The 21206-nt window shown below is 56.6% G+C and overlaps 1 protein-coding gene across 1 annotated transcript in view; it reads left to right on the forward strand.

The window, feature by feature from the left end:
• FBN3 (fibrillin 3) overlaps positions 1–15618 on the forward strand; it is a 111240-nt gene extending 95622 nt beyond the window's left edge. Inside the window, exons 41-64 of the mRNA XM_074163853.1 lie at positions 357–428; positions 2049–2174; positions 2621–2746; positions 3232–3357; positions 4146–4262; positions 4457–4585; positions 5174–5293; positions 5651–5776; positions 5857–6009; positions 6463–6528; positions 6809–6934; positions 7169–7288; positions 7743–7865; positions 8160–8291; positions 8921–9046; positions 9271–9477; positions 9763–9888; positions 11011–11133; positions 11849–11965; positions 12227–12355; positions 12910–13029; positions 13544–13775; positions 14306–14474; positions 15244–15618. Coding sequence (XP_074019954.1) covers positions 357–428; positions 2049–2174; positions 2621–2746; positions 3232–3357; positions 4146–4262; positions 4457–4585; positions 5174–5293; positions 5651–5776; positions 5857–6009; positions 6463–6528; positions 6809–6934; positions 7169–7288; positions 7743–7865; positions 8160–8291; positions 8921–9046; positions 9271–9477; positions 9763–9888; positions 11011–11133; positions 11849–11965; positions 12227–12355; positions 12910–13029; positions 13544–13775; positions 14306–14474; positions 15244–15618 — 3386 coding nt within the window. The remainder of the gene's footprint in view (positions 1–356; positions 429–2048; positions 2175–2620; positions 2747–3231; positions 3358–4145; positions 4263–4456; positions 4586–5173; positions 5294–5650; positions 5777–5856; positions 6010–6462; positions 6529–6808; positions 6935–7168; positions 7289–7742; positions 7866–8159; positions 8292–8920; positions 9047–9270; positions 9478–9762; positions 9889–11010; positions 11134–11848; positions 11966–12226; positions 12356–12909; positions 13030–13543; positions 13776–14305; positions 14475–15243) is intronic.
• The last annotated feature ends 5588 nt before the right edge of the window (positions 15619–21206 follow it).

Here is a 21206-nt window from a genome sequence, read left to right on the forward strand (position 1 = left end):
CTGTGGAGAGGAGACGATGTGCGGGCTGGGTGTGGGTGATGGGGTTGCAGTGGGGAGTGCTAGCCGTCATAGCATGTAGGGGTGAGTCTGTACCTGCGTGCGAGACACACAAATTCCATGTGTGTGCATGTTATTGTATGCGTGTGCCCTGCAGTGCACGCGTGTCTAAGCCCTTTGCCAGGTGCCATACATGTTCTTGAGGTTCCTCATGTGCTGGCTCATGCCATTCCCCGCCGAGCACCGTGCCAATCCCCTCCTGCCTGTCAGACCCCCCCTCTGCTCACTCCAGCCATAGCTGGCCCCTGTCCCTCTCGCTCCTGCCAGTCATGGCCGTGACCTTGATGTTCCCCTTGCAGCCGAGTACCAGATCCTGTGCGGGAACCAGGCCCCTGGGTTCATCATCGACATCCACACAGGGAAGCCCATCGGTGAGTAGATCCCCCATGCCCTGTGGACCCGCATCTGCTCTCTGTCCCTCTGCCTCCTTCCCACAGTGCCCGTGAGCTCATCCCCTTCCCCTCCCTTAGTAAATTAAGCCCTGAGCAGAGAAGAAACAAGGAAAAAGAGGTGGCAGACATGGATGCAAGCAGCTGGCTGAGCCTTCAAGCCTATGTCCTGAGTTGTTGGGCTGCCCAGACTTCCCCACATCTGCAATTGTGCCTTGGTTTCTGTCCCGCCTGGAGAGAGAGGTGGCCAGTGACCACAGGTGGCCAGTGGCCAGGTAGATCCAAACCCATGGTAGCCCTGGTGCTCATGCTGCCAGCAGCACCAGCCATACAGCAGCAGGGCACCGCTGAGAGCCAAGGTTTCAGGTGTTTTGGTAGATAGAATGCCAGAGGAGCTGGTGAAAGTCCTGGGATTTGTGGGCTGTGTACAGATGTCTTGCGGTCTCGAAAGATGGACTCGCTGGAAGTTTGTGAGACGAAGAGATTAGTTTATCATTAGCTCATCCCCCCAGCCAGGGGAGTGAGGAGGAGGATGATGAGTTCATCTTCTGCACCCAGGAAGAAAGCGCAGCAGAGGGTGTCAGTGCAGGGCTGGTGGTGGATTGTGCTGGGCACAGCGACAGGGTCAGGGACCCCGGGAGCCATCTCAATATTTCAGTAGCCCCCTGGACTTCCCATTTGCAGCCTGGTCCCGGAGCCTGAGCAGGTGCCCGTGGTACTGCAGGGGCAGACTCGGAGGAAACAAGGTGGACGTCTTGGGTAGGATCCCTCCCAACACATGCCGTGTGGGCTCTGCCAGCGATCCCATGGCTCCTACGGCTTGGAGTCTTGTGTGGCTCTGCTGGGGACCCAGACCTCTGCAGAGCGGCCCTGGCATGATCTGCAGGATCCAGTGTCAATCCTCTAAGAGCTGCTCCACTATTTACCTGGTGGCCCTTTCCTGCTGGTGGTCTTTTTAGCATGACCAAGGGCAGCGGTCTCCCAGCGCCGGGGGATGCTCTCCTCCCTGCTGCCTGCCCCTCACCACAGGAAGGACACTGAGGTGCTGGAGCGTGTCCAGAGGAGAGCCACCAAGCTGGTGAGGGGTCTAGAGAACAAGTCATATGAGGAGAGGCTGAGGGAACTGGGCATGTTTAGTTTGGAGAAGAGGAGGCTGAGGGGGGACCTCATTGCCCTCTACAACTACCTGAAAGGAGGGTGTAGAGAGGTGGGTGTTGGCCTCTTCTCCCAAGGGAATAATGACAGGACCAGAGGAAATGGTCTGACGCTGGGGCAGGGGAGGTTTAGATTAGATATTAGGAAGAATTACTTTACTGAGAGAGTGGTCAGGCACTGGAACAGCCTGCCCAGGAGGTGGTGGAGTCACCATCCCTGGAGGTATTTAAGAAACATGTAGACATGGCACTTCAGGGCATGCTCTAGCGCCCGAGATTGTTGGGTTGGGTCTGTTTGTGGGTGGGTGTGGTGGGTATGGTGTGTGTGTGAGGGGTTTTTTTGGGTTTTTTTTTTTTTTGTGGTTGGACTTGATTATCTCAAAGGTCCCTTCCAACCATGAAGATTCTGTGATTCCCGGGATGCTGAGAGATTGTTGTCTGTGTGCAGATATCGATGAGTGCAGTGAGATCCCTGCCATCTGCACCAACGGTGTCTGCATCAACCAGATCGGCAGCTTCAGGTGCGAGTGTCCCATTGGATTCAGCTACAACAACATCCTGCTCATCTGCGAAGGTAACGGGGCAACCAGGGCAAGGCTGCCGAGGGCTCCCGGGAGGCTGGGGGCTCCCAGTGAGGCGTTAGCATCTCCCCAGCTCATGGGGCACCAGGATGAGGGCTGGGGACATTGACATAGTCTACGTGTTCTCACCCTTGTTGAAATCTTCATTTTCTGCATCAATGGTTGGACAAAAAATGCCAATTTTCATTCACGTTCCTCTCTGTCTTTCCCCTCCTCTGTTTTTGCGTGGTTTCTTTCTTTAGAAAAGTTTGCAAATGTGCTTCAAAGTTTTGACTTGAAACTAAAATCCATTATTTTATTGCAAAGCGATAGAAAAAGGTTGAAAATTGACCCTGATTGGAGCAAACCAAGGGTTAAAATTCAGTTGGCTCCACTGAACCCTACCAGGACTGAGGTGCCTGGTGAGCCCTGGTCACTCTGCCTTTCTCTCCTCCCGCAGACATCGACGAGTGCAGCAGTGGGGAGAACCTCTGCCAGCGCAACGCCGACTGCATCAACATCCCGGGCAGTTACAGGTGCGAATGCTCAACCGGATACAAGCTGTCGCCTAGCGGAGCCTGCGTGGGTAAGACGGCAGCTCTTTGCTACCTATTCCAGAGACACGTGGGGGAGGCGCTGACAGCCCAGCCCTGGGCTCCTCAGGTGGTTTCTCAAACCACCCAAGGAAGGACAGCTCAGGGGACGTGCCAGTCCTGTGCATGGGTTCCTGGTCTTTTGTCAAGCCTGGGAAATATGACCTTGGCTGTGCTGGGACTGTGGGGTACCTGTACTTTTGGAACAATTCCCAGGGATTGTGGGCTCCTGAGGGATGAGAAAAAAGGTGCCTGTGAAGTGCAGCTTTAGTCTGGCAGCTCAGGCCATTTTCTCCAATTAAATTAATTTTTTTAGCTATCACAGTGCATAAGTATCGTTCTCTGGGAAGCCACCTCAGAAAACAGAGGCCCCATTCTTCCCACCAGCAGGTGGGGGTCTGCAGGAGACACCAGTGCCTTGCCTCTTCCATCTGCTCCATCCCTCCTGCTCACGAGAGCCCACTTTGCTTTGTTTCAGGTCGCAACGAATGCCAGGAGATCCCCAACGTCTGCAGCCACGGGGACTGCGTGGACACCGAGGGCAGCTATGTCTGCATCTGCCACAACGGCTTCAAGGCCACGGGGGAGCAGACCATGTGCATGGGTCAGTGTGACAGTGTGACTGCCTACCCCTCTGCTCCGCTCTGGGGAGACCCCGCCTGGAGTCCAGCTTTGGAGTCCTCGGCACAGGAAGGACATGGAGCTGTTGGAGCAGGGCCAGAGGAGGCCCCGGAGATGCTGGGAGGGCTGGAGCCCCTCTGCTGTGAGGACAGGCTGAGAGAGTTGGGGGGTTCAGCCTGGAGAAGAGAAGGCTCCGAGAAGACCTCAGAGCCCTTTCCAGTCCCTAAAGGGGCTCCAGGAAAGCTGGGGAGGGACTCTGGATGAGGGAGGGGAGCCATAGGAGGAGGGAGAAGGGTTTGACACTGAAAGAGGGGAGATTTAGACTAGATATTAGGAAGAACTTCTTTGCTGTGAGGGTGGTGAGAGCCTGGCCCAGGTTGCCCAGAGAAGCTGTGCCTGCCCCATCCCTGGAGGGGTTCAAGGCCAGGTTGGAGGGGGCTTGGAGCAACCTGGTCTGGTGGGAGATGTCCCTGCCCAGGGCAGGGGGTGGGACTTGGGGGGTCTTTAAGGTCCCTTCCAACCCAAACCATTCTGCAATTCTATGACTGTCCCAGCCCTGCCATGAATCAGATAGCAGTGTGGACGTGAGGTCTCTCCAGCACCCGCTGGGGAGTGCCAAGGACAGCCAAGGGCCATGGTGGCCTCTCGATCCCCGGCTGACCCTGCAAACCACAGGGGTGTTGGGCTGCCTGGACCCTGTCTGCACACCCAGGACAGGGGCTCTTGGCTCTCTCAGCCCCTGAATCACCTCTGACCTTCTTCTCTCCACAGATATTGATGAGTGTGACCGACAGCCCTGTGGAAACGGGACCTGCAAGAACACAGTGGGCTCCTACAACTGCCTCTGCTTCCCTGGCTTTGAGCTAACGCACAATAACGACTGCATGGGTGAGTTGCGTGAAGTCCTGACCACGTGGATTGCTAATTGGGGTCAACGTGGCGACTGCTGTGGGGCATAGGGTGTCACACAATGGGGGCTCAGCTCTGGGTGTCACCTGGCAGTGGCTGTAGGGGTAGCTGTATGTGACACTCATGTGCTCCGCATATCTCTTCCCGCTGTGCTTATCCTTTCCCTCCCACAGACATTGATGAGTGTTCATCCCTGGTGGGGCAGGTGTGTCGAAACGGCCAGTGCATCAACAGCATCGGCTCCTTCCAGTGCCTGTGCCAAGAGGGGTATGACCGGACCCCTGATGGGAAGAACTGTGTAGGTAAGTGCCCGGGCAGCAGGCTGGACCTTCCCAGTCAGTTGAGGTGTATGTTGGCATGGCTGGCACGGCGCAGTGCTATGAGACCTGGTCCCCAAGCTGGTCCCATCAGAGGCAACCGAGCAGTGGACTCTCCAGAACCACTCGCAAGGCCCCAAGTCCTCTGGAGCCAAAGCCTGGTCATTTGACTGCCCGTGGAAAGCTGGACCTGCATCTCCCTCCCAGCAATGCAGGGAACAGTCAAGCCAGTCTCCCTCTCCATGCTGAGACCTGCCAGACAGCGAGGAGAAATGTCCTGTCCATGCCCCTAAAGCATGGAGAGTTGTGCCAGGGATGCCTTGGGAACCACCCTGCAGGCAGGGGCCGTGGGGACAGACAGGCACATTGTGCCCTTGTGTCCATCGCTCTCCCTCTTGCATGGACATAAGTCCTTGTTCCCAGGGCACACAAGGTAGACCATCCTGGAAAATATCTTTTCTGCTTCCCTGGCATCTTTAGGACAAAGCAGGGTGCAGCTGCAGGTAAGGCCTGCACCCAAACCCTCTGAGCTGAGCACAGACGCTCTCTCTGGTTGTTTCCCCTCCTCTGCAGACATCAACGAGTGCGTGAGCCTGCCTGGGACCTGCTCCCCGGGCACCTGCCAGAACCTGGAGGGCTCCTTCCGCTGTATCTGCCCCCCCGGGTACGAGGTGCAGAACGACAACTGCATCGGTAATGTTGGCTCTCTGCCTCCTCCATTTCCAGCATGGCATGTGGCCACCTCAGACTATTCTCAGAACAACCACGTTCTTCCTGAGTGGGCTGGGGCATTCATCACCGCCCCTAGATGTCTTCTTGAAGGCAATTAGACACAGAGCAAGGCAAGGCCTGCTCCCATGATGGAGAAGGCTTGGTGGTTTTTTGCCTCTTCATTGTCCCATTTGCCCTGAGGGTGGGTTAAGGGTTTGGGCTGGGAGTGATGTCCTGTAGGCATCAGAGCACCCCAGACATCACAGCTGGTTTTAATGCAATGAGGAAAGGGGTGACCTTTGGCTGCTCCGTTAAGTAGTGTGTCCCCTCTGCTCCCAGATATCAATGAGTGTGAAGAGGAGCCCAACATCTGCCTCTTTGGGACATGCACCAATACCCCCGGCAGCTTCCAGTGTGTCTGTCCTCCGGGATTCGTGCTCTCCGACAACGGCCGACGGTGCTTTGGTGAGTGGGGCTCGTGGTGGTGGGGAGGGGACCATCCTTGATGTCTGCAATGACCCCTGCTTTTCCCCATCCTCCTACAGATACTCGCCAGAGCTTCTGCTTCACTCGCTTTGACAACGGAAAGTGCTCTGTCCCCAAGGCCTTCAACACCACGAAGGCTCGGTGTTGCTGCAGCAAGATGCCAGGAGAAGGCTGGGGAGACCCCTGCGAGCTGTGCCCGCAGGAGGGAAATGGTAGGTGTGCTGGGACCCGGCTCCACCGGAGAGATGGCTGCATGTGTCTCCAACGTGCAGAGCGTGGGGAAGGTGTGCAGGTCAGAGAAGACAACCAGCAGTGCGAGATGTCTGGCAAAGTGGGCTCCTCCATCTGGAGAGCACTGCCTTGAAACTTGGTAGCCGTGACTGGACTACAGTATTCCCCAGGTCTCCAGCAACCACAGTCAGGCTTATTTCTGTTTTGGATCTGCTCCCAGTTCTCTGCGGGTCTTTAGATAAGGCAAAAGCATCTCTTTGCCTCCAGATCCAAGGCAAGCACAGATGTTTCCCCACCAGCTGGGCTTCTGTGGCCTCCCATGGGCAGTGAGCTGTCAAGCTCTCAGTCGTGCTCTAAAAGCCTCCAAAAGCACATTTCTGCTTCTGTGAGTAGAAGCACTTGTAAACACATCTCACTCTTCTGCTTTCTCCCAGTTGCCTTCCAGGAGCTGTGTCCATATGGCCATGGAGCCATCCCAGGCCCAGGTGATACCCGAGAAGGTAAGGTCTTATCTAGGGAGGAGAAGAAATTTGGGGTTGGGGGGAGGGGGTTGCCTAGAAGCAACTAAATTTAGGCTATCTGGAGAGTAGGGTTGAATCCCAGTGGCAGGAGGGGAGGGATGTAGGACTGGGTTCCCTCTAAAGGTCTCTGCTCACCAAAGGTTCAGCCCCCAGCTCTGGAGAGGGATATCTGGGATTTCAGGATCAGTCCTGAGAGGAAAACAATGTGGTTTTGGCCTCGTGTTCGCATGAGGTTTCATTGCCTTGGTTTTCCTTCTAGATGTTAATGAATGCTCAGAGAACCTGGGCGTCTGCATAAACGGAGCCTGCATCAACACCGATGGGTCCTTCCGCTGCGAGTGCCCCTTTGGGTACAACCTGGACTACACAGGAGTCAACTGTGTGGGTGAGGATCCGCACGGGGAGCTCCTCCTCCCTCTTCCTTCTATCTTCCTTACATCAGAGGCTATGAACATGGGCGTGCGTGTGTGTGGAGAGGAGGAACTTGCTTCTCCCCTGCCCCTTTGCTTTTTACCCCTGGCTCTGCTGGGCTTGTTTGAATGCTCTGGTTGCAAGAAGAGACCAGCCTGCACCTTTCCTACCTAATCCATCCACCTGACGTGGTCCCGGCTCCCTCCAGATACCGATGAGTGCTCCATCGGCAACCCCTGTGGGAACGGCACCTGCACCAACGTGGTGGGAGGCTTCGAGTGCGCCTGCGATGAGGGCTTTGAGCCAGGACCCATGATGACGTGTGAAGGTAACGCTGTTGTGGGACAGTCCCTTCACCCCCATTGCATACTGGGCATGTGTGTGACCCCACTAACGGGGTGAGCAACAGTCAGGTCAGCCTCCCATGAGCAGTGGAGAAAAGCTGGCTGGGACTCATCTCCACATGAGTGTAGAGCACTTGTCCCCTCTGGCTTCCTCTGAGGCTGGAGGCCAGGAGGAGGCCTGGAGACCTGCCTAAACGCAGGAGCTGCCTCACCAAGGAGCCGCAACCCTGTCCCCATCAAAGCTGCTGAGACACCAGGTGTCTGTCCCTCTGCCAGTGAAGCCCATGACAGGAAGCCTTGGTGGAACAAAGTTCTCATGAGTTGAACGCACAAGGAAATGGGGGGAGTCTGTCCTGGGGAGGTCCACCACCGTTAGTGCCTAGCTGGCTCTCTGCTGAGAGCACAGAGCCGAGCCCTCTCCTCTCTCCTGCCTCCCAGATATTAACGAGTGCGCACTGAATCCCCTCCTCTGTGCCTTCCGCTGCATCAACACCTTCGGCTCCTACGAGTGCACTTGCCCGTCTGGATACGCCCTCCGAGAAGACAGGAGAATGTGCAGAGGTAAAACGTTCTTCTGCACCCACCGGGGGAGCTCCCGCACTCCCCCCAGACCCCTGCGCTTTGCTGGTCCCTGGTGCTGTGCAGGGAGAAAGCAGAACTTCTGAGCTGGCACCTCCGGGCTTGTGCTCACTCTCACCTCCCTTGGTGTCCATGCCGTGTGCCCACCAGCCTGGCCCAAGGCAGTAGGGATTTACGGAGCGGTGCGGATGGGAGGGCTCTGTTCTTAGTTGCCCCCCCGCCAAGCGCTGCAGAGCTGGCAGGTTGTACGTGGTCTCACGAGGTTCTCGGTTGCAGATCTGGATGAGTGTGCAGAGGGACTGCACGACTGCGAGTCTCGAGGGATGCTGTGCAAGAATCTCATTGGCACCTTCATGTGCATCTGCCCCCCAGGAATGCAGCGCAGGCCCGATGGAGAGGGCTGCACAGGTACTGAGGGTCAGGCTGGGAGGGGTTCCCGGTGGGGCTGGAGACCACCTTCTTCTAGACGTTGTCCATTTTATGTACATTTTATTTTATGTCCTTCTGTCAAACAGCTCCTTCCCAGGGTTTCCCACATGTCAGAACTTCCTTGTGTGTCCTACTAGATGCCTGCACAAACAAAACCTCTCCATTGCTCACCGGTTGAGCAACCTGGTCTAGTGGGAGGTGTCCCTGCTTATGGCAGGGGGTTGGAACTTGATGATCTTTAAGGTCCCTTCCAACCCGAACCAGTCTGTGATTCTATGAACTCTGGACCATGGGTCTGCACAATTCCAGCACAGGATGACACCACATTATGCCCTGTGTCCTTTCTGTTGAGTCTTTCTGTGTCTGTGTCAAGCTTCTTTGCACTGACCTGCATTTGGAAAGGCCAGCACTGGATGGAAAGGCCCCAGCCACCCTGATTTTGGGGATGTCTAGGGCAGGTGGACGTGTTTCTCAGCTGCCTGAGGATGTGGGAGTGGTCCTCAAGGACTGTGTGAGGGCGTTTCAAACTGAGCGGTAGTGTAAGAAGTCACGGAAAGCTGAAATTTGTCCTGTGCCTGACCACAGCTTTTTGGCTCTTTCCTTCGCAGATGAGAACGAGTGTCGCACCAAGCCCGGAATCTGCCCCAACGGTCGCTGCATCAACACGGTGGGAAGTTACCGCTGTGACTGCAACGAAGGTTTTGAAGTCAGTCCCTCTGGCACAGAGTGTATCGGTAATTACCAAGTCTTGGTGGGTCCTGAGATGCTTCCATTTAGTAGCAGATGGTGCTTTTCAGGTGTTTCAGGGTTTCTGAGGGGAAAGGTTGTGGGGTCATCACCTTTAGCGTTATCCAAACCACACTGCCCTCTGTGCTGGAACTGGCACAGGCTGCTTGGTTATTCCTGGTGCTGCCACAGTCTCACATCCTGACCTTGTATCCCCACTCCCTCTTTCCAGACACCCGCCAAGGATTCTGCTTCACTGAAGTCCTGCAGACCATGTGCCAGATGTCCTCCACCAACCGCAACCTGGTCACCAAATCCGAGTGCTGCTGCAACAGCGGGCGCAGCTGGGGCCCCCAGTGCGAGCTCTGCCCCCTCCCTGGAACCGCCCAGTACAAGAAAATGTGTCCTCATGGACCAGGGTACTCCACCGATGGGAGAGGTGAGCTGGGGCCCAAACCACCTTCAAGGCAGAGGGGAGAAAATGGAGATGTGGGTACAGGCAGAATTCCCCTGGGAACTGGCTGGGACAGACCTACACGGTGCCTGGAGAGGACAAGAAGCTTCTGTAACATTATCTTATGACTCCCTAAATGTCTCTGGCATCCCAGGGACAGTCTGAGCCACCCTGGCACGGTGCTGGCACAGGAGCATGGGGACAGAGGCAGTGCGAGCACGGGGACAGAGGCAGCGTGGGCGCTAACAGGTCCTTCCCTCCCTCCCACAGACATCGACGAGTGCAAGGTACTGCCCAACCTCTGCAAGAACGGGCAGTGCATCAACAGCATCGGCTCCTTCCGCTGCCACTGCAGGCTGGGTTACACCGCAGACATCACGGGCACAGCCTGCGTGGGTGAGTCGGGAGAAGAAAACCCCTGGCTGGCTTCCATCCCTGCTTTTCAGCATGGAAAGAGAAGATCCTGTAACCCCCACCTGGGACCTGTCCTCACCTCTGCCCATGCTGTCCTGCAGATCCATAGCAGGGCTTTGGATGCTTTGCCCTATTGCATGGTCCTCTGTACATCAAAGCCGTCACTCCGTGTTGTTTAATTCCTTAAACCCCAAGGCTCCTTGTCTTCTCCCTCTGAGCCCAGGGCTCACAGGGACTGGCAGGGAGTGGGATCCAGAGCTGGAAGTCTGTGAGCAGCCAGAGCTTTGGCTGGCAGAGCAGCTGGTTCTACCCAGCCTGGGTGCCACGTTGGGAATCCAGATGTTGACATAAAAGGAACCCCTGGAATCATGGCTGCAGGCATCTGGGGAAACACTGAAGGAGTTGGGGATGTGCTGTACTTCCAGCATTGAGATGGTGTTCAGGACCATGCCAACAGCTGTGTGTCCTAGAGGCCTTGGCTCCCAGAAACTAAGCTCTGTGCCAAGGGTAGAGCAGATATGACTTTGAGCACCAGGACGGGATTGCTCTTGAAACAACCTTGCCCTTTTCTCCAGCTCTGTGTCCTCCACCCTGACTCAAAGTTATGGGCTTTGTCAGAGCCATGGCTGCTACTCCCTGCTGGGCAGAAGTGACAAAGCTCCAGGTGTATAGGGCTGGCCCCATCCCTGATGTTCCCTGTACTCGGGAGGAGGATCTACCTGTCTCTTCAGCTGGGAGGGGGCTGGGAAAGATGTTGCTCAGATCCACCAGGTCACACGACGTCCCATGTCTGAGCAGGGAGGTGGTTCAGCTCTTTTCCTGCAGATCTCCTAGATTTGTTGTGCTGGCTCAAACCGAGGTGCTCCCTCAAAGCCTCTGTCTCTCATCACCTGCTTCCCAGAGAGTGGGAAAGATGCATTTATCTGGGGCAGGGAGTGCTAGGATCCATAGGGCCATCTGACCCCATAGTTATGTGGGGCTCTGAGACCTGGGATCACCTTGTGTTCAGGAGCCCCTTGGTCGACTGCACAGTCCAAGGGGTGGTGGGGGCCAGTCCAGCAGCACAACCTGTGAATGCTGATGTGTCTTCTCTCTCGAGTCTAGATTTGGATGAGTGTAACCAGTCCCCGAAGCCGTGTAACTTCATCTGCAAGAACACAGAAGGCAGCTACCAATGCTCCTGCCCCCGAGGGTACATTCTACAAGAAGATGGGAAGATCTGCAAAGGTATTCACCCAGGAGAAGGCAGCAGAGACCATGCCTCATCTCTGGCAGCAGGGGTGGGTGGCAAGGGCTGAAAAACATGTTCCAGAGCAGCCAAGTCTTTCTGTTCAGCCACAGGACAAGGCTAGACATGGAAAAAGGTGCCATGGACCCACATGGACTGATGCATCAGGGTTTCATCCCGCTGCAGACACTCTAGATCTGTCTCATCAGGAAAAAAATAATATTCCTTGCCCTTTCCTGCAGACCGCACAGCATATCCCAAGCTGTGCTGAGCTCCAGGAGTCTTGAACCTGCAGGTCTCCTACAGGTGGTCTGGGCGCTATCAGGGTTCCTCCTGGTGCTGGCATCTGCCAGGCTGGGGCTTTGCCCACCTCTCGGGGTGCTGATGGATCAGGAAGGTGGCCTGAGAATCTGGGAGAGTCTGGGATTTGGGGATTACAGGAAAGGCAGGGAAAATGTGCATCTTCCAGATGTGTCTGTATACGATCAGCAGCTGAGGTGGGGAGAGGCTCCCTGGACTTGTTCTCATGTGTGTGTTGTTCCTGTCCTGTGTGTTGTTGTGTGTGTTGTTCCTGAGGCTGGCCCATGTCAGGCCTTGGTCTGCCCAGGACCACTGCGTGTCACCGTGTACATGTGGGTGCCAAAGAGACAAGATAAATTGACAGACCACAAAGATAAGATAAATTGAGACACGTGTTCTTTCTTGTTGCTTTAGACTTGGATGAATGTTCCACCAAGCAGCACAACTGCCAGTTCCTTTGCGTGAACATCATCGGGGGATTCAACTGCAAATGTCCCCCAGGCTTCACCCAGCACCACTCCTCCTGCATCGGTGAGTAGAGACATTCTCTGCTCTGCTCTGCAGCACCACCAAGGTCCCCATGGGTGAGCTTTAAGCCCAGGAGAGTCATTCCAGCCCCCCAGATCTGGGTCTGGAGCTCTGCCTCTCTCCAGTCGGCCTGGGGTTGGGCATCTGACTTGTCTGTGCTGCTCACCCTGGGCTGAGCTCCACGGTGTGAGGTAGCTGTCTGCAAAGCTGCCCACAGCCGCGTCCTTGGGGATGGACTGACAGGCGGCCGGGGGTGTTTTGCAGACAACAACGAGTGCACGGCACAGCCGTCCCTGTGCGGAGCCAAAGGACAGTGTCTCAACACGCCGGGCAGTTACAACTGTGAGTGCCAGAAAGGATTCTCCCTGGACAGCTCTGGTGTCAACTGTGAAGGTGGGTCTTTGTCTCTGGGGCTTTGACAGACGTGTTCCATGTGGAAGAATTCCCAGTTCACTCACAGTCTCTAAGGCAGCTCAGTCCAGCCAAGAAGGGACTGTTCTTACTATGGGGCACCAGAAACCCATACGGGAAGCCTTGGTGCAAAGGAGAGGTGGGTGCCTGACCTGCCTGGAGAGACACTGGCTCTTGGACAAGTAGATGAAGGTCTTGGTGCTGCAACCGTAGCAGCCAAGGGGGCCCTGTATCTGATCAGGGGAGATCTCATGCTGGACACAACCTACCATGCTAAAGGAAAGGCCAGACTTTGAATCAAAAAAAAAAACCCAAGCAGGGGCTGCCAGGGGATGTATGTGGGCCTTGGGGCTTGAAGGTGTTACCCAATTCCAAGCTGCAGAGACATAATTTGGCAGAAGAACTGCCCACCCACATGAGCACCCTCAAGGATGCTGGCTGCCAGGCATTTGCCATGTGCACATGGTCCCCGCGCACCCAGCGCTGCCCGTGAGACAGGGAGAAGTTCTCTCACCACCGTCTGTGTTACGTTGCAGATGTGGACGAGTGCGATGGAAACCACCGGTGCCAGCACGGCTGCCAGAACGTGCTGGGAGGCTACCGTTGCGGCTGTCCGCAGGGCTACGTGCAGCACTACCAGTGGAACCAGTGTGTGGGTGAGTGCGGGGTGGGGTGTCCCGTAGCTGTGGGGATGGGGGATAGAGGCCAGCTATTCCCTGAATCCCTCTCCAGCCACCCCTGGCCGTCTCTGACACTGGATTCTGGGTTCATCTCTGCTAACCCAGCACTGATCTACTGCACTTGCCCCAGAGAAGGACCATGCCTGTGCCCAGAGTCGGTCCCCCTGCCCTGACCTGCCCTGTCCCAGGTTCTCTCTGCATCAGGGAACATCAGGAACATCAGGAAGCTGCTCAGCAGAGTGCTGAGCTCCCAGTGCTCCTGACGCCAGCAGCTCCCTGCGTTGCAGGAGGATGAAAAAAATGATCAAGGCTGTCCTTCAGGGCCCTGCATGGGATGAGTTCTCTCAGGGGAGCCAGGAGAAGGGAACCTGCTGCTAGCTCAGCGATGGCTGGGGACAGATTTCCTTGGCCACGTGGGGTGGGGAGCACCAGCAGCACAGGAGCTCCCTTCCAGTAAGTTCTTGACTAGTTCTGGTGTCTTTGGGTGCAGATGAAAACGAGTGCTCCAGCCCCACCGCCTGCGGCTCTGCCTCCTGCTACAACACCCTGGGGAGCTTCAAGTGCGTCTGCCCGTCTGGCTTCGATTTTGACCAAGCCTTCGGTGGGTGCCAGGACGTGGATGAATGCTCAGCGGGCGGCAGCCCCTGCAGTTATGGCTGCTCCAACACAGACGGAGGCTACCTCTGCGGCTGTCCCGGGGGCTACTTCCGAGCAGGACAAGGGTAAGGGAGCAGCCAGCAGGTTGTCCCCAAAGCCATTCGTCTTGGGGGATATTGCAGGCTGCCAATGCATGGTGCCCCCAGGCATGCTCCATCACACTTCCGCTCTCTGCCACCAATACAGTTAGAAGGAGCCCCAGGAGCCAATAAGCTCCCATTCCTATGAGTCCTCAGCTTTTCCATGCCAGACTGGTCCTCGCCCATCATGAGATCCTCATGCTAATGCGCATCTCCTCTCCCATTTCACTAATCCAGTGGTTAGTGCAGCTGCTAGCACTGGAGCAGATGCTCTGCAGATCCATCTAGTCCAGCGTGCAGACAGATTAAACCTACCGGCCACATTTAAAAAAGGTGTGGCCTCATCTCTGAGACATGCCCTGTGAACAAGCCATTCTGTACAAGCCATGTCCTCTACCCAGGCATGATCCTCTGTGTGTTTCTGGGTGCCACATGAAGAACTTGTGAGGGCAACGGTAAGATTTCCTTCTTGAAGCATGAATCTGAGATGGGTCTCTCTGCTTTTCTGCCACCAGACACTGTATTTCTGGCTTGGGTTTTGGGAAAGGTTCTTACCTTCCTGCTCCCCAAGAGGAAGATGAAGACAACCTGCTCTCCCCCGAAACCTGCTATGAGTGCAAGATAAATGGCTACCCCAAGAGGGGTCGGCAGCGACGCAGCGTCAATGGCACTGAGAAGCACCAGGTAAGAAATCCATGGCATCCTGGGTGGGGTGGAGCAAGGCGAGAGCTGGGTCACTTGGGAGGACAACTGCCCGGAGTGGATCCCGTGCCGTGTCCCCATTCCCGTGGGGCTGCCTCGGGCCAGACAGAGCGAGCAGCTCACTCTGTCCCCTGGTGGGTTGCCTGGGGGTTTGTGGGTACCACTGCGTCCAGAAGTCCTGCTGAAATGGAAGGTCTTCCATGATACATTAGAGAAGGTCAGGACAATCATAGGGGGGACACACTTACGTGGTTTGGCCGCAAATGTGTGGAGATTCGTGTGACCAAGCAATAAAGCACACGTTTCCTTGCAAGGGGAGCTGATGGGGGAGCAGTCCCCGTAGGGCCGTAGAGGACCATCAGCACTTACTGTCTGACTCCAGACTGGACCTGCCACCATAAATACAGGTTATTCCTTGGACGGAAGTTCTGGCCTCTGTCCAAGGCTCCCCCAAGAAGTTCACTGGACTGGGAGGTCGTTATGGGCCCTTCAGGCCTTGGGAGGAAAATGTCTCTGAAGTTATTGGTCCTTCCCCTGAAGATGAGGGCTGTGTAAGGGCTGGCTCAGTCTCAGAGACACAAACAGGGTACCGAGAAACACTTGAAGGAAAGCAAGGACCATAGAAGTCGTAGCCACTTCTCAGAGCTGCTTTGGGGTGGCCCATGGGGCAGAACTCCTCTAAATCAAGTCCTTCACCTGGCCATGAGCTTTTTTTGCTACCTGTGAGTAACGTGCCTGGTTCCTTTTGAAGGATCACGCTGTGAACTTGGCCAGTATGGATGTGGATGCTCCTCTGTCCATGATGCTGAACCTCTCTGACCTGGCTCACAAGGAGCACATCCTGGAGCTCCTGCCGGCTGTGGAGCCCCTGGAGAACCGCGTGCGGTACCTTATCTCCCACGGGAATGAGGATGGCTACTTCCGCATCCACCAAAAGGAGGGGCTCAGCTACCTGCACCTCGGCCGCAAGAAAATAGTGCCTGGCACCTACCTGCTGGAAATCGTGAGCGTGCCCTTGTACCGCAAGAGGGAACTGCAGAAACTGGAGGCCAAGAACCACCTCAACTACTTAGCAGGGGAGCTGGGCCAAGCACTGAGGATGAAGCTCCAGCTCCAGCTCTACTAACGTCCGTGAGATCCACCCACCCAACCGACAGTACAGTCCTTAGCCTTTGCCATCCACACCTGGAAACAGCTGCCTCTTCTCTCGCTGCACCCCCTGCCACCACCTCCCCCCGCTGCACTGTACAACTGATGGGAAATGTCCCTCCGGGCTCAGCCCCCGCCTCGGCCGTGGCAGGGGTGCTCCGCTTCGTGGGGTGCTCGAGTCAAAACCGAGCCACACACCGCAAAAGAGCTCGTGAAAGCTTTTGCCAGAGGTTCAAACCTTGTCAGCAGGGACTCCCTCCCTCTGCTCAGCTCTTGCCTGTCTCCTCTAACCAAGGTACTGTCAGTTCGAGCCGGCAAGGGCAGGAGCACAGGGAAGCTGCCTGTCCCTCATGGTCACAGGCCACGTGCCACCCCCACAGCCCAGGAAATGTGAGGGGGAGGGCTGGGGGCAGCTCTGGAAGGAGCTACGGTGTGGTATTAGCGCATTTCCCAACAGCTCTCGTTCCTCCTTCGCTTCTGCGTTGTCATGATGGTGCTGCAGAAACCATCCCACGCCTACCCCGGCTGTGCTCTGTCTTCTCTCTGTCCTTTCCGTGTCCTCCGCTCCTTTCGGGCTCCTCTGTCAAAACAGAAAAGGTCACCTCCGAGTGAAGTTCAGGTCGCAAACCTCACAGCACGACGCAGCCAGGCCCCGGGACCACAGGCTCCTGTAGGGAACTTGGGGTTTTCACACTCAACGCATCCCTGCCCTCCAAAGATTGGAGCTGGAAGGGCTTCTCCAGAGCTCCAGGGGTTAAGGTGTCCTTCTGTAAATGAGGAGGAGCTCTGGGGAAAGGCAAATAATTGCATGGTTGAATGTAGTTGGACAAACTAAACTGGCAGGAAACATGTCATGAGGCTGGTAGGGAGCATCTGGATGCTCCCCGTGCCAGAGGGGCTGGAGGGCTTGGCAGGAGGCGTGTGGCATCCTGCTGGGACAGATTTCCTGGCCACCACCCACCCGAGTGTTTGAAAACCCCGGGAACAGTTTCCCACCAGCAGGAGCGAGATGGGGATAGGGGTGGTCTCTGCAGCCTGGCAGGAAGAGGGAGGCAGGGAGAGCCAGAGCTTCATTTTGCAAACACATTTTCCTGGACTCCCAGCCACCCCGTCTGTGTGACTCCGGTGCTCGTGGCCAGGTGTGTCCCCCCCCCAGTCAAGAGCACTTCTGCAAACGGGGGCTGCAGGTCGCTCCCCTCTGGTTGTCACATACGTCTTGGTCAGTCCAAGGTGACAACAGAGACGGGACGGTCTCTGGTTAATGCAGCCAAACGAAATGCACTAAAAAAAAGAGTCTGGAAAATAGTGAATTGAGTGAATCGAGGTCTCTCTGCTGCCTCAAGTCCAGACCGTTCTGTCCAGGTGGGCTCTTCTTCCTCCCTCGAGAGTCTTCTTCACACGGCTGGTCTCTGTGATGCCATTTCCTAGGTTTGCATGAATCTCTCTTCAGTTCTCCATCAACCCTGTGCATCACCACAGGCCAGAAAGGTGCTAATTCACTCCGGTGACACACAGAACTACCTTCTCAACCGATCTGAGGTGCTTTCAGCTTCCAGAAGCTGGTGCTGGTATTTGAACCGTCAGCGTTAGTGCACTGTATCCATCCACCCTCTCATATTTATGTATAACCACCAAAGTTACGATTGCTCGTTGTTGTGAGGAGTGCATATTCCTGTAGCTTTTTTTTTGGTACTTTTTTTTTTTGCGGGGGGTGGGGGGATCGTGGTTTGTTTTTTTTTTTTTTTTCCCAGTACGCTGCCGCCGCATGGGGTGGGGGAAGTGTATGTATACTGTATTTGGGCTCACGTCAAACTTGAAAACTCTTTTTTGCATAATGCAGCTCCAGACTCTGGATTTTACAAGAGTCCCAGAGCTTGTGACAGGATGGGTGGCCTGATGATTGGGGTGGTTTGGTTTTGTTTTGTTTTTTTTTTATTATTTTGTTTTGGTTTGTTTTGTTTTTCCAACAGGTGCTTTTTTTTTAAAAAAAAAAATAATAAAATAACTATTAATAATAATAAATTAGCAGAGATGGGTTTGTGTGTGTGTGTTGAGCCAAAAGTCTCAAATGAAAAAGCTCAAGGTTTCCTTCATTCCTCTCTGGTGCGGTGTTTTGGTTTTGGTTTTTTTTTTTTTGGTTTTTTGTATTGACATTTCTTGCTGGTTGTTTTTTGGGAAGCGTTGAAACCCAAAACCTGTGCCCCCCACCCCCCGCCCCCTGTCCCGCACAGAGAGGTGGCTCTTTGTGGAATTCCTTTTTGTATCAGAAGCAACAGCAACAATAAAATTATTTTGGGTTAAGTGGGCCTGTGTCTTCCTCCTCGTCTGGGTGCAGCATCTGCCGGGGCTGGGGGGCTGCGGGGAGGAACATTCCCAGCCTGGGACCGTGGCTGGAACCATCCAAGCTCCAGCGTGAGGGAGCCCAGGCTGGTTTCTTGCCCGTGCTCCTCGGGGACAGATTTTCACTCTTACACCCTCACCCAGCTCTTCCACCCCTGCCTGTCCCGGCACCCACTGGGGTCCTTCCCAAAGCCTCAGAGCTTCTGCAGATCATAGACTCATAGAATGGTTTGGGTTGGAAGGGACCTTAAAGATCATCTAGTCCCACCCCCTGCCCCGGGCAGGGACACCTCCCACCAGACCAGGTTGCTCCAAGCCCCCTCCAACCTGGCCTTGAACCCCTCCAGGGATGGGGCAGCCACAGCTTCTCTGGGCAACCTGGGCCAGGCTCTCACCACCCTCACAGCAAAGAAGTTCTTCCCCACATCTCAGCTCAATCTCCCCTCTTTCAGTGTCAAACCCTTCCCCCTCCTCCTATGGCTCCCCTCCCTCATCCAGAGTCCCTCCCAACTTTCCTGGAGCCCCTTTAGGGACTGGAAGGGGCTCTAAGGTCTCCCCGGAGCCTTCTCTTCTCCAGGCTGAACCCCCTCAACTCTCTCAGCCTGTCCTCACAGCAGAGGGGCTCCAGCCCTCCCAGCATCTCCATGGCCTCCCCTGGACTCACACCAAGAGGTCAGTGTCCTTCCTGTGCTGAGATGAGGGAGGGGGAACAGAGGCATCAGCAAAGTCTCTCCGGATCCTTTGCTGCTCAGGGGAGTGGAAGGAGGGCCATGCCAGAGGCCTGAGCCTGGAGCCCGGATCACTGAGCCCAGCCCAGGGGTGGCTGCCCCCATCATTGCTGCCAGGTTGGGGAGATGCTCCAGGGACCAGGACAGGGATGGCGGGGGGGGGGGGTGGGCACAAAAAGGGCTGGTGGAGAGGAGATGGGATGTGGGAGAATGGAGGCAAACCCACTGCTAGCACCGATCCTGCCTGGTGCTGTGGTCAGGGAAGGTGCTGCCTGAGCTGTGGTCAACCCTTGACTCATCCACGTTGGAGGAGCCGCCCTACTCTCGGTGTTTGCTGGTGGTTTTGCCGAGCTGTGGTGGGGCCGAGCAGAGGATGCACTTGTGCCGTGACCGGTACGTGCGGGGTGTGCGATGATACACCAGAGATCATGCCCCGTGTCCAGGAGTCAGGCTCCAGCCCGTCGAGTTCCACTCAAACCCTTCTTCCAGGCTGATAATTCTCGTTTTTAGCAAGCTCTTCTCGGCCTTCCATTCCAGAGGCTGAGCCCTGTGCCACAAGAGGGCAGGCAGGGCTGCAGCATCCCTGCCGCTGGAAGGGAGCCCAGGACCTGGCTGGGTGGTGGGAGAGCAGGGGATGGGTTGGGGGGGGACAACCACCTGGGCAAAGGAGACCATGTTCCCAAGCTCAGGCAGCTGGAAACTGTCCCCCCGACACCTCCCTGGGCTCGGCAGTAGGTGAGCGGTGTTAGACCCGTGTCTGGTGGGGGACCGGGGGCAGAGGAGGTGTAGAAACGGGGTGCGCTGGGCCTGGGTACCCAGGTCCTGCCAGTCCCTGCTCTGCAGCACCCAGCGGTGACTCCGTGCCTCTTCCTCCACGTCACCCATGCGACCCTGGGAACTCTCCGGGGATGGCCTGTACCCACACATCCAGAAGGTCTCCCTGGGTGTAGCAGAACCTACCAGGCTGCTGCCTGCTGTGCCGGACCCAGGCTGATGTAGAAGACATGGCCAGGCACAACCCATGGATCCTGCAGTGACCGTGACTGGGCTGTGACCATCCCTGTCCAACAACATTGCCCCAGGGCCTGGCTTTGGCCAAGGAGCACCTTCTGCACGTCCCTGAAAGCACATGGGGCACCCACAGCACCGTGGCCGGGTGGTGATGCTCCCATCCCCCGTGGCACCCGTCCCCTGCGGAGCAGCTTCAGCTTCTGCTGGGAGATGTGGGGTCTTGGCTCAGAGAGAGATGGGGCAGCCCCACAACTGCTCGGGGAGCAGCCAGTCCTCCCAGAGCCTGCCGTGACACGTCAAAGAGCAGAGGACGAGCCGTGTGGGGTTAGCACAGTGCAGCTTTATTTCCACGGTGGGGGAAGAGGTTCTCCCCCATAGGCTCAAATCCCTTAGTACAAACCTTCTCGGTGGCCCACAGCCATAACCCACCATAGCTTTTGCTAGCCCTGTGGCTAGCTGCAGCACCCCCTACTCAACAGACATGGTTCCCACAGAGGGGCAGCCTCTGTTTTGTCCCTCGGCTACTTACACAGCCCTTCTGATAGCCAGATGCAAGATGGCCGGGGAAGGACCGGCCACCCCCAGCAATCCCCTGGACATGGGGAGGCCACTCAGATCCTGCTGGAGCAGGGACTGGCCAGGGTGGGATGCCGGTGGGAGGCTGCCAGGCTTGGGCTGGCTGAGGAGCATCTCCCAGGTGTCGTGTGGGACCTTTGGTCCCTCCTGGGCTCCCAGCAAGGGCCACCCAGGCAGGTCTGCTGCGATGACCATTCTCACCAGCTGGGCAGGGACAGGTCACTACGGTGTAAAGCGGAGAGCAGGCTGCAGGGCTGGATGCCAAAAGGGGGCTGCGCATGGTGTGTGGGGGGGTCTCCATCTCCCCCCTCACTTGCAGCTGGGGCGGGGGGCACTTGGGGTTGCCACACAGAGAAGAACAAAGCCAGCACTTGGGTCTGGTGCCTATAAACCCCCTGACAGACACAGCTCAGCTACAGGGACACACGGACACACGCACTGGACCACAGTCAGCACTCCCCGGAGGACACAGACGAGGGCGACGTGGGGGGCAGGAGGAGGTGGGGGTCCAAGCTCTGGCCTGGCACCAGGCAGAGCCACCCAGAGCGGGAGCCCCGTGGGCCGTGGCTGAGGGCAGGTCCCGCCATGCCCTGCCCCATCGCCTCCTGCCCCTCACCGCGGCACGCGACGCTGCCCGGGGCCACGGCGGGCGGCAGGGACCACGCGGAGTCACATCACCCCTCCAACACACCTCTCCAAGAGTCCCACAGACTGCGAAGAGAACTGAAAAGTGCTTAGAAAAGAGAGAAACCCCTAGAAAACCCACCCCGGACAAGAGCCCAACCTCACCTCCCTGCCCAGAGCATCCCTGCTGGCCCGGGGCAACACCACAGAGGAAGGGGGGGCCGGGGCCGGGGCCAGCTGGGGTGGGAGGCACACAGAGCACCCAGGCTCGCCCCATCCCTGCCCT

This window comes from Numenius arquata, chromosome 25 (genome assembly GCF_964106895.1).
Source record: "Numenius arquata chromosome 25, bNumArq3.hap1.1, whole genome shotgun sequence".
Classification (NCBI taxonomy): domain Eukaryota; kingdom Metazoa; phylum Chordata; class Aves; order Charadriiformes; family Scolopacidae; genus Numenius; species Numenius arquata.